Genomic DNA, 14,123 nt, shown 5'->3' with positions numbered 1-14,123 from the left:
TCATCTTCCCCACTCCATCCCTCAACCCTCTCACCTTCCCCACTCCATCCCTCAACCCTCTCACCTGCCACTGAGTCTCCTCCAGTGTAGGACTGATTCCCTTCAGACTCCCCTGACCCTCTCTCTGACTCCCCCCCCTCAGAGCGTCCAGTTCGTCCTGCAGTCTGTTCTTCTCCTGCTGGGCCCTGTACAGCTGCAGCTGCAGTGCATGCTGGGAATGCTGAGCATGCTGGGAAATCTGACGCAGCTTGGCGGCGTACAGATGCTTCAACTCCTCCAACTCCTTCTCCCACAGACGCTGTTTACCTTCAAACACCTATAGGGAGGCAGGCAGGGAGGAGGGAGGGAGAGAGGGAGAGAGGGGGGGGGGTAGAGGGAGAGGGGGAGGCAGAGAGAGGGAGGGAGAGGGGGAGGGAGAGAGAGAGGGAGAGATGGGGGAGGGAGGGGGGGAGGGAGGCAGAGAGTGGGAGGGAGAGGGAGAGAGAGGGAGAGATGGGGGAGGGAGGCAGAGAGTGGGAGGGAGAGGGAGGAGGGAGAGAGAGAGAAAAAAGAGAGAGTTATAGAGCACACCCACTCACTCACTCACACACACACAAAAACAAACACACACACAAACACACAAGCTGGTCTACTCATAACCTGTGCAATGGCTCCTTCACTCTCATCCAGGTTCCTCCTCATCTGTTTCAGCTCGTGTTCCTTCTCCACCAGCCTCTCCTCCAGATCACGCACCTGGACAGTCAATCAATCAACCAATCTATCAGTCATTCAACAAATCAATCAAACAACTGATCCATCCATCACTCACCACCTCCTCTACGGAGAACGACAGTTCGTAAGGGGGCGGAGCCTCCCCTCCGTATGGCGCCAGGCGGCTGAGCGTTGCCATGCTACGACACGACATGGCCATCTCCGCCATAGCAACCCCCGACGACCCCGCAACCTTTGATGCTCGGTCCAGAGAGCCAATGGTGTTGATGTGGCTCATGGAGGCGCTGAGGGTGATAACATACATCTTCATCATTCTCATTATCATCGTCATATCTATCCTCCTCCTCTTTATCATCACTACAAAGAAACACAGACACAGAGAGAGACACACAGACACACACAGACACACACAGAGACACACAGACAGAGACACACAGCCACAGAGAGAGACACACAGCCACAGAGAGAGACACACACAGACACACAGACACACACAGACAGAGACACACAGCCACAGAGAGAGACACAGACAGAGACACACAGCCACAGAGAGAGACACACACACACACACACACACACACACACACACACACACACACACACACACACACACACACACACACACACACACACACACACACACACACACACACACACAGACACAGAGAGAGACACACAGACACACACAGACACAGAGAGAGACACACAGACACACACACACACACACAGAGACACACAGACACAGAGAGACACACAGACACAAAGAGACACACAGACACAAAGAGAGACACACACAGACACAGAGAGAGACACACACACAGACACAGAGAGACACACAGACACAAAGAGACACACAGACACAGAGAGAGACACACACACAGACACAGAGACACACATACAGACACAGAGAGAGACACACACACAGACACAGAGACACACATACAGACACAGAGAGAGACACACACACAGACACAGAGACACAGACATAGAGAAGACAGACACAGAGAGACAGACACAGAGAGAGACAGACACAGAGAGAGACACAGACACAGAGAGAGACACACAGAGAGAAACAGGAGTAGACCTGATGTGAGCCAGCTGTGGTCTGAAGGGAGGTCTGTATGGAGGAAGACTGTTCATGGAGTTATGACCAGAGTCTGACAGGTTCTCATCCTCCTGACTCATCCCACGCACTGACACCACCACCTGTATCACAACATTAATACCAACTGTTATCTTATCATCACCAGTATCATCATCACCAGCATCATCATCATCACCATCATCATCACTATCATCATCACCATCATCATCACCATCATCATCACCAGCATCATCATCATCACCAGCATCATCATCATCACCATCATCATCACTATCATCATCACCATCATCATCACCACTATCATCATCACCAGCATCATCACTATCATCATCATCACCAGCATCATCACCAGCATCATCACTATCATCATCACTATCATCATCACTATCATCATCACCAGCATCATCACTATCATCATCACCAGCATCATCACTATCATCATCATCATCACTATCATCATCACCACTATCATCATCACCACTATCATCATCACTATCATCATCATCACTATCATCATCACCATCATCATCACCAGCATCATCATCATCACCAGCATCATCATCATCACCATCATCATCACTATCATCATCACCAGCATCATCACCACTATCATCATCACCAGCATCATCACTATCATCATCATCACCAGCATCATCACCAGCATCATCACTATCATCATCACTATCATCATCACCAGCATCATCACTATCATCATCACCAGCATCATCACCAGCATCATCACTATCATCATCATCATCACTATCATCATCACCACTATCATCATCACCACTATCGTCATCATCACCATCATCATCACTATCATCATCATCCCTATCATCATCACTACTATCATCATCACTATCATCATCACCAGCATCATCACTATCATTATCACCAGCATCATCCCTATCATCATCACCACTATAATCATTACCAGCATCATCATTACCAGCATCATCACCACCAGCATCATCACTATCATCATCACCATCACCACTATCATCATGACCAGCATCATCACTATCATCATCAGCAGCATCATCACCACTATCATCATCACCATCACCACTATCATCATCACTATCATCATCAGCAGCATCATCACTATCATCATCAGCAGCATCATCAACACTATCATCAATATCATCACCACTATCATCATCACCAGCATCATCACTATCATCATCACCACTATCATCATCACCACTATCGTCATCATCACCATCATCATCACTATCATCATCATCCCTATCATCATCACCACTATCATCATAATCACCATTAATATGAACTATCACCACTATCATCACCACTATCATCATAATCACCATTAATATTAACTATCACCACTATCATCATAATCACCGTTAATATGAACTACCACCACTATCATCATAATCACCATTAATATTAACTATCACCCCTATCATCATAATCATCATTAATATGAACTATCACCACTATCATCATAATCACCATTAATATGAACTATCACCACTATCATCATAATCACCATTAATATGAACTATCACCACTATCATCATAATCACCATTAATATGAACTATCACCACTATGTCATGACGTTGGCCTGTGGGTAAGGTTTATGACCCCCCCCCCCATAAATACCTTTCTCCCTTCCCCTCTCTGATCCTACTGAAGGACTTGAATAGCCTGTGTTAAATATAGAGAGTCTGGGAACATCAAACAAATGGGGAAAAGGAACCATATTTTGGTAACAAAACCAGTTGGAAATATGCTTGGGAACGTAATGAGTATGTATGTCAGTTCGGTTGTCATCTGAGACATTATGACTGATGACAGGACGACATAAACTGTATCTGAGAAAGTATACACCCTCTAGTTATCAGAGTCACATGGAATTGTTATGCAATTGAAATGTTTGATATTTAAAATGTTTGTTAGGAGATGAAATGTAATTTTAGCTTCCGAATGAGAGATTTGGGTTTTCATAAGGAAAGTGCCCTGCTCGATCAGTAACCCAACCCTGTGAAGAGACAGGGGTTATAAACGATGAAACACCTCCCTCCCCCTCTCCACTATATAATCCTTTGACGAAAAGATAACCAGGTTGTTCCAGTACGGGAGGTCTGCAGCCTCTACGTTAGAAGGACACACATGTCAAGTACAGAACTAAGCCAACCTCGGCGTGAGCTCTGGTATGAACTGGTATGAACTTTGAGCTTATTCACTACAGAAGTGCTACTTCCTAGCCGTTGAGTTAGCAGCGGCCGCTGCTAACGTGGGTTAGGAAAGGACGGACGGCGGATCCAGTCTAACAACCAGACGAAGATACCACCACGTATCCAATGGACCACCATTGACATTCTTCCGAAAACAGGGAGATCTGTTGGCCAACCCGGCCAGCATCTACGACCAATCTACCGAAGCGCAGCTCAGAGTAAATATTTATTGCATTTTCCTTTTCCAAATGGGCGGTAATTTAGAATGCATAAGATAATGTATTTACGATAGCATAGCTGCTGTTTCTGTGTTCCTAAATCTTCCCGCTCTTTCATTCAAGCCCAACCCACTTTCCTTTGTGTAACCAGCCGTCATATCTGTTCCGTCTACCGGGACGTTTTCTGTATGACATCATTGTATTCTGTGTATTTGTAATTCTGTGTGATTAGTTAGGTATTTAGTAAATAAATAATTAAATCCAATTTTGTATTGCTGATTCAACTTGTTAGCCAGGGTTCGTGAAGATAGCCAAGAACTTACAACTTTCATTATGAGACTGAAAATAAGACAAGGGTTAAGATTGACTGCTATCGTTGTAAAATATTACAAAGTATTTTAAGAGTTTATTCGGAAGATAACAGCTCTATAAACGTTCTTCCGTGGTGCCCCGACTTTCTAGTTAATTACATTTACATGATTAGCTTAATCAGGTAATATTAATTACAGAGAAATCATTTTATAAGTTAGCATGTCATATCACTTAATCCGGCATAGCCAAAGACACGACAACTATCATCACCCCTATCATCATAATCACCATTAATATGAACTATCACCACTATCATCACCTCTATCATCATAATCACCATTAATATGAACTATCACCACTATCATCATAATCACCATTAATATGAACTATCACCACTATCATCACCTCTATCATCATAATCACCATTAATATGAACTACCACCACTATCATCATAATCACCATTAATATGAACTATCACCACTATCATCATAATCATCATTAATATGAACTATCACCACTATCATCATAATCACCATTAATATGAACTATCACCACTATCATCATAATCACCATTAATATGAACTATCACCACTAGCATCATAATCACCATTAATATGAACTATCACCACTATCATCATAATCACCATTAATATGAACTATCACCACTATCATCATAATCACCATTAATATGAACTATCACCACTAGCATCATAATCACCATTAATATGAACTATCACCACTATCATCATAATCACCATTAATATGAACTATCACCACTATCATCATAATCACCATTAATATGAACTATCACCACTATCATCATAATCACCATTAATATGAACTACCACCACTATCATCACCCCTATCATCATAATCACCATTAATATGAACTATCACCACTATCATCATAATCACCATTAATATGAACTATCACCACTATCATCATAATCACCATTAATATTAACTATCACCACTATCATCATAATCACCATTAATATGAACTATCACCACTATCATCATAATCACCATTAATGTGAACTATCACCACTATCATCATAATCACCATTAATATGAACTATCACCACTATCATCATAATCACCATTAATATTAACTATCACCACTATCATCATAATCACCATTAATATGAACTATCACCACTATCATCATAATCACCATTAATATGAACTGTCACCACTATCATCACCACTATCATCATAATCACCATTAATATGAACTACCACCACTATTATCATAATCACATTAATATGAACTATCACCACTATCATCATAATCACATTAATATGAACTATCACCACTATGATCACCACTATCATCATAATCACCATTAATATGAACTATCACCACTAGCATCATAATCACCATTAATATGAACTATCACCACTATCATCACCACTATCATCATAATCACCATTAATATGAACTATCACCACTATCATCATAATCACCATTAATATGAACTATCACCACTATCATCATAATCACCATTAATATGAACTATCACCACTATCATCATAATCACCATTAATATGAACTATCACCACTATCATCATAATCACCATTAATATGAACTATCACCACTAGCATCATAATCACCATTAATATGAACTATCACCACTATCATCATAATCACCATTAATATGAACTATCACCACTATCATCATAATCACCATTAATATGAACTATCACCACTAGCATCATAATCACCATTAATATGAACTATCACCACTATCATCACCCCTATCATCATAATCACCATTAATATGAACTATCACCACTATCATCATAATCACCATTAATATGAACTATCACCACTATTATCATAATCACATTAATATTAACTATCACCACTATCATCATAATCACCATTAATATGAACTATCACCACTATCATCATAATCACCATTAATATGAACTATCACCACTATCATCATAATCACCATTAATATGAACTATCACCACTATCATCATAATCACATTAATATGAACTATCACCACTAGCATCATAATCACCATTAATATGAACTATCACCACTATCATCACCCCTATCATCATAATCACCATTAATATGAACTATCACCACTATCATCATAATCACCATTAATATGAACTATCACCACTATCATCATAATCACCATTAATATGAACTATCACCACTAGCATCATAATCACCATTAATATGAACTATCACCACTATCATCATAATCACCATTAATATGAACTATCACCACTATCATCACCACTATCATCATAATCACCATTAATATGAACTATCACCACTATCATCATAATCACCATTAATATGAACTACCACCACTATCATCATAATCACCATTAATATGAACTATCACCACTATCATCACCTCTATCATCATAATCACCATTAATATGAACTATCACCACTAGCATCATAATCACCATTAATATGAACTATCACCACTATCATCACCACTATCATCATAATCACCATTAATATGAACTATCACCACTATCATCATAATCACCATTAATATGAACTACCACCACTATCATCATAATCACCATTAATATGAACTATCACCACTATCATCATAATCACCATTAATATGAACTATCACCACTATCATCACCCCTATCATCATAATCACCATTAATATGAACTATCACCACTATTATCATAATCACATTAATATGAACTATCACCACTATCATCATAATCACCATTAATATGAACTATCACCACTAGCATCATAATCACCATTAATATGAACTATCACCACTATCATCATAATCACCATTAATATGAACTATCACCACTATCATCATAATCACCATTAATATGAACTATCACCACTATCATCATAATCACCATTAATATGAACTATCACCACTATCATCATAATCACCATTAATATGAACTATCACCACTATCATCACCCCTATCATCATAATCACCATTAATATGAACTATCACCACTATTATCATAATCACATTAATATGAACTATCACCACTATCATCATAATCACCATTAATATGAACTATCACCACTATCATCATAATCACCATTAATATGAACTATCATCACTATCATCACCCCTATCATCATAATCACCATTAATATTAACTATCACCACTATCATCATAGTACATTGGACAGTATTGATAAAGTCCCTTCCTGACGTTTTAAAAGAACACTAGTAACACATACACTGCACATGTTTCAGGACCAGACACAAATCACCAGACTAAAACGGTGGCATGTGCAGGGGCACCTTGTTTCCGCTTGAGGTGGGTCCTCCATGGCGGGAGGGTGAGGAGGAGGAAGAGGAGGTGGAGACCGCTCTAGGTGTGTGTGCGTAGGCCCGGTGGAGCCCGTTGGACAGGCCCTGGTCTGAGTCCTCCATCTTGGCAGGGTAGAGGTTCTGCATGGAACTGAAGTTCTTGGGTGTGACGGGCTTGAAGGCAGACGGCCTGAGACGAGACTGGAGGGAGAGAGGGAGATTAGAGGAGTTAGTACGTGAAACTGTCAGGGTGGAGAGAGAGAGAGACGCAAGGTAGAGTCAGACAGGTAGAGATATAGAGAGACAGACAGGGAGAGAGGTAACGAGAGACAGGTAGAGAGGGCAGATGTATGGTAGAGGTATAGAGAGACAGACAGGGAGAGAGGTAACGAGAGACAGGTAGAGAGGGCAGATGGTATGGTAGAGGTATAGAGAGACAGACAGGGAGAGAGATATAGAGAGACAGACAGGTAGAGAGGTAACGAGAGACAGGTAGAGAGGGCAGATGGTATGGTAGAGGTATAGAGAGACAGACAGGGAGAGAGGTAACGAGAGACAGGTAGAGAGGGCAGATGTATGGTAGAGGTATAGAGAGACAGACAGGTAGAGAGGTAACGAGAGACAGGTAGAGAGGTACCGAGAGACAGGTAGAGAGGGCAGATGTATGGTAGAGGTATAGAGAGACAGACAGGGAGAGAGGTAACGAGAGACAGGTAGAGAGGGCAGATGTATGGTAGAGGTATAGAGAGACAGACAGGTAGAGAGGTAACGAGAGACAGGTAGAGAGGTAACGAGAGACAGGTAGAGAGGGCAGATGTATGGTAGAGGTATAGAGAGACAGACAGGGAGAGAGGTAACGAGAGACAGGTAGAGAGGGCAGATGGTATGGTAGAGGTATAGAGAGACAGACAGGGAGAGAGATATAGAGAGACAGACAGGTAGAGAGGTAACGAGAGACAGGAAGAGAGGGCAGATGGTATGGTAGAGGTATAGAGAGACAGACAGGGAGAGAGGTAACAAGAGACAGGTAGAGAGGGCAGATGTATGGTAGAGGTATAGAGAGACAGACAGGTAGAGAGGTAACGAGAGACAGGTAGAGAGGGCAGATGTATGGTAGAGGTATAGAGAGACAGACAGGGAGAGAGGTAACGAGAGACAGGTAGAGAGGGCAGATGGTATGGTAGAGGTATAGAGAGACAGACAGGGAGAGAGATATAGAGAGACAGACAGGTAGAGAGGTAACGAGAGACAGGTAGAGAGGGCAGATGGTATGGTAGAGGTATAGAGAGACAGACAGGGAGAGAGATATAGAGAGACAGACAGGTAGAGAGGTAACGAGAGACAGGAAGAGAGGGCAGATGGTATGGTAGAGGTATAGAGAGACAGACAGGTAGAGAGGTATAGAGAGACAGACAGCTAGAGAGGTATAGAGAGACAGACAGGTAGAGAGGTATAGAGAGACAGACAGGTAGAGAGGTATAGAGAGACAGACAGGTAGAGAGGTATAGAGAGACAGACAGGCTAGACAGGTATAGAGAGATAGACAGGTAGAGAGATATAGAGAGACAGACAGGGAGAGAGATATAGAGAGACAGACAGGGAGAGAGATATAGAGAGACAGACAGGTAGAGAGGTATAGAGAGACAGACAGGTAGAGAGGAATAGAGAGACAGACAGGTAGAGAGATATAGAGACAGACAGGCTAGAGAGGTATAGAGAGAAAAACAGGGAGAGAGGTATAGAGAGACAGACAGGTAGAGAGCTATAGAGAGACAGACAGGTAGAGGTATAGAGAGACAGAGGGAGAGAGGTATAGAGAGACAGAGGGAGAGAGGTATAGAGAGACAGACAGGTAGAGGTATAGAGAGACAGAGGGAGAGAGGTATAGAGAGACAGACAGGGAGAGAGGTATAGAGAGACAGACAGGGAGAGAGGTATAGAGAGACAGACAGGTAGAGAGGGGAAATGGCATGCTGGAGGTATAGAGAGACAGACAGGGAGAGAGGGGAGATGGCATGTTGGAGGTGTAGAGAGACAGACAGGTAGAGAGATATAGAGAGACAGTCAGGTAGAGGGGAGATGGCATGCTGGAGGTATAGAGAGACAGACAGGTAGAGAGGTTTAGAGAGACAGACAGGGAGAGAGGTTTAGAGAGATAGAGAGGGGAGATGGCATGCTGGAGGTATAGAGAGACAGACAGGTAGAGAGGTATAGAGAGATAGAGAGGGGAGATGGCATGTGGGAGGTATAGAGAGACAGACAGGTAGAGAGGTATAGAGAGATAGAGAGGGGAGATGGCATGCTGGAGGTATAGAGACAGACATGTAGAGAGGGGAGATGGCAAGCTGGAGGTATAGAGAGACAGACAGGTAGAGAGGGGAGATGGCATGCTGGAGGTATAGAGAGACAGACAGGTAGAGAGGGGAGATGGCATGCTGGAGGTATAGAGAGACAGACAGGTAGAGAGGTTTAGAGAGACAGACAGGGAGAGGGGAGATGGCATGCTGGAGGTATAGAGAGACAGACAGGGAGAGGGGAGATGGCATGCTGGAGGTATAGAAAGACAGACAGGTAGAGGGGAGATGACATGCTGGAGGTATAGAGAGACAGACAGGTAGAGAGTTTTAGAGAGACAGACAGGGAGAGGGGAGATGGCATGCTGGAGGTATAGAGAGACAGACAGGTAGAGGGGTTCGGAGAGACAGACAGGGAGAGGGGAGATGGCATGCTGGAGGTATAGAGAGACAGACAGGTAGAGAGGTTCAGAGAGACAGACAGGGAGAGGGGAGATGGCATGCTGGAGGTATAGAGAGACAGACAGGTAGAGAGGTTCAGAGAGACAGACAGGGAGAGGGGAGATGGCATGCTGGAGGTGATGAATTCACCCTACTACACTGCTCAGTCTTAACAAAGAGGGCTGGAGGGACTGTGTGTGTGTGATTTACACCAGCAAAACACTGAAGGGAGAGGCGTTGGCATCTTATTGAAACATGCTCTTATAAATAACTAATGAAGGACATTTTAAAACACCTCCTCCAGCCTAGCCAGGTAACACCTGGTAGCATGTCATTATGTCTCCTACACACACACACACCGCATGCACCGCACACACAGTCACCACTGGAACGTCATTCATCTATTGCTGCCAGTGACTGATCTGTCCAAGACATGTTGGCTTCAGAGTATTAAAGGACATTCTCTGTCAGAGTATTAAAGGACGTTCTCTGTCAGAGAGACATGTTGGCTTCAGAGTATTAAAGGACGTTCTCTGTCAGAGAGACATGTTGGCTTCAGAGTATTAAAGGACGTTCTCTGTCAGAGAGACATGTTGGCTTCAGAGTATTAAAGGACGTTCTCTGTCAGAGAGACATGTTGGCTTCAGAGTATTAAAGGACGTTCTCTGTCAGAGAGACATGTTGGCTTCAGAGTATTAAAGGACGTTCTCTGTCAGAGAGACATGTTGGCTTCAGAGTATTAAAGGACGTTCTCTGTCAGAGAGACATGTTGGCTTCAGAGTATTAAAGGACGTTCTCTGTCAGAGAGACATGTTGGCTTCAGAGTATTAAAGGACGTTCTCTGTCAGAGAGACATGTTGGCTTCAGAGTATTAAAGGACGTTCTCTGTCAGAGAGACATGTTGGCTTCAGAGTATTAAAGGATGTTCTCTGTCAGAGAGACATGTTGGCTTCAGAGTATTAAAGGACGTTCTCTGTCAGAGAGACATGTTGGCTTCAGAGTATTAAAGGATGTTCTCTGTCAGAGAGACATGTTGGCTTCAGAGTATTAAAGGACGTTCTCTGTCAGAGAGACATGTTGGCTTCAGAGTATTAAAGGACGTTCTCTGTCAGAGAGACATGTTGGCTTCAGAGTATTAAAGGACGTTCTCTGTCAGAGAGACATGTTGGCTTCAGAGTATTAAAGGATGTTCTCTGTCTGGATGTTCTTTGAATTAGCTTTCTTAAGAAGAGTCTAATGTTAAAAAAGATAACTGCAGATGTACATGTTCCTTCCTATACAGTATGTTGTCCCAGAGATATCATCCCTATATGTTGTCCCAGAGATATCATGCCTATACAGTATGTTGTCCCAGGGATATCATCCCTATATGTTGTCCTAGGGATATCATCCCTATATGTTGTCCCAGAGATATCATGCCTATATGTTGTCCCAGAGATATCATCCCTATACAGTATGTTGTCCCAGAGATATCATCCCTATATGTTGTCCCAGAGATATCATGCCTATACAGTATGTTGTCCCAGGGATATCATCCCTATATGTTGTCCTAGGGATATCATCCCTATATGTTGTCCCAGAGATATCATCCCTATATGTTGTCCCAGAGATATCATCCCTATATGTTGTCCCAGAGATATCAGTCCTATATGTTGTCCCAGGGATATCATCCCTATTTGTTGTCCCAAGGATATCATACCTATAAAGCATGTTGTCCCAGGGATATCATGCCTATACAGTATGTTGTTCCACGGATATCATGCCTATACAATATGTTGTCCCAGGGATATCATCCCTATATGTTGTCCCAGGAATATCATCCCTATATGTTGTCCCAGGGATATCATCCCTATATGTTGTCCCAGGGATATCATACATATATGGTGTCCCAGGAATTTCAGTCCTATATGTTGTCCCAGGGATATCATACATATAAAGCATGTTGTCCCAGGGATATCATCCCTATATGTTGTCCCAGAGATATCATACATATATGTGTCCCAGGAATATCAGTCCTATATGTTGTCCCAGAGATATCATCCCTATATGGGTCCCAGGAATGTCAGTCCTATATGTTGTCCCAGAGATATCATCCCTATATGTGTCCCAGGAATATCAGTCCTATATGTTGTCCCAGGGATATCATACATATAAAGCATGTTGTCCCAGGGATATCATGCCTATACAGTATGTTGTTCCACGGATATCATGCCTATACAATATGTTGTCCCAGGGATATCATCCCTATATGTTGTCCCAGGGATATCATCCCTTTATGTTGTCCCAGGGACATCATCCCAATACAATATGTTGTCTCAGGGATATCATGCCTATACAGTATGTTGTCCCGGGATATCATACCTATACAGTATGTTGTCCCGGGATATCATACCTATACAGTATGTTGTCCCGGGGATATTATTCCTATATGTTGTCCTGGGGATATCATCCCTATATGTTGTCCCGGGGATATCATCCCTATATGTTGTCCCAGAGATATCATGCCTATATGTTGTCCTGGGGTTATCATCCCTATATGTTGTCCCGGGGATATCATTCCTATATGTTGTCCTGGGGATATCATCCCTATATGTTGTCCCGGGGATATCATCCCTATATGTTGTCCCGGGGATATCATTCCTATACAGTATGTTGTCCCAGGGATATCATCCATATATGTTGTCCCAGAGATATCATCCCTATATGTTGTCCCAGAGATATCATCCCTATATGTTGTCCCAGGGATATCATCCCTATATGTTGTCCCAGGGATATCATCCCTATATGTTGTCCCAGAGATATCATCCCTATATGTTGTCCCAGAGATATCATCCCTATATGTTGTCCCAGAGATATCATCCCGATATGTGTCCCAGGGACATCATCCCTATATGTTGTCCCGGGGATATCATTCCTATACAGTATGTTGTCCAGGGGATATCATCCCTATATGTTGTCCCGGGGATATCATTCCTATACAGTATGTTGTCCCAGGGATATCATCCCTATATGTTGTCCCAGAGATATCATCCCTATATGTTGTCCCAGAGATATCATCCCTATATGTTGTCCCAGGGATATCATCCCTATATGTTGTCCCAGGGATATCATCCCTATATGTTGTCCCAGGGATATCATCCCTATATGTTGTCCCAGAGATATCATCCCTATATGTTGTCCCAGAGATATCATCCCTATATGTGTCCCAGGGACATCATCCCTATATGTTGTCCCGGGGATATCATTCCTATACAGTATGTTGTCCCAGGGATATCATCCCTATATGTTGTCCCAGAGATATCATACCTATATGTTGCCCCAGGGACATCATCCCTATATGTTGTCCCAGAGATATCATCCCTATATGTTGTCCCAGAGATATCATCCCTATATGTTGTCCCAGAGATATCATCCCTATATGTTGTCCCAGAGATATCATCCCTATATGTGTCCCAGGGATATCATCCCTATATGTGTCCCAGAGATATCATCCCTATATGTGTCCCAGGGATATCATCCCTATATGTTGTCCCAGAGATATCATCCCTATATGTGTC

The 14,123-nt window shown here is 42.6% G+C and overlaps 1 protein-coding gene across 6 annotated transcripts in view; it reads right to left on the bottom strand.

The window, feature by feature from the left end:
- LOC106604261 (NEDD4-binding protein 3-A) overlaps window positions 1-14,123 on the bottom strand; it is a 66,360-nt gene that overhangs the window by 6,671 nt on the left and 45,566 nt on the right. For 5 of the 6 annotated variants that reach the window (XR_006769828.1, XR_006769829.1, XM_045717928.1 and 2 more), the window contains 5 exons: window positions 7,823-8,032; window positions 1,796-1,917; window positions 809-995; window positions 640-732; window positions 65-316 (listed from right to left, as the gene is read on the bottom strand). Coding sequence is in view for 4 of the 6 variants with exons in the window: in XM_045717928.1 (XP_045573884.1) it covers window positions 65-316; window positions 640-732; window positions 809-995; window positions 1,796-1,917; window positions 7,823-8,032 (864 nt within the window). In the remaining 2 variants the exon portion in view is untranslated. The remainder of the gene's footprint in view (window positions 1-64; window positions 317-639; window positions 733-808; window positions 996-1,795; window positions 1,918-7,822; window positions 8,033-14,123) is intronic. The other variant, XM_045717931.1, reaches the window with a different exon arrangement.

This window comes from Salmo salar, chromosome ssa05, assembly GCF_905237065.1.
Source record: "Salmo salar chromosome ssa05, Ssal_v3.1, whole genome shotgun sequence".
NCBI classification, from domain to species: domain Eukaryota; kingdom Metazoa; phylum Chordata; class Actinopteri; order Salmoniformes; family Salmonidae; genus Salmo; species Salmo salar.
Note: the sequence above shows the minus strand (reverse complement) of the source record. Positions and strands in the feature narration are given on the sequence as shown.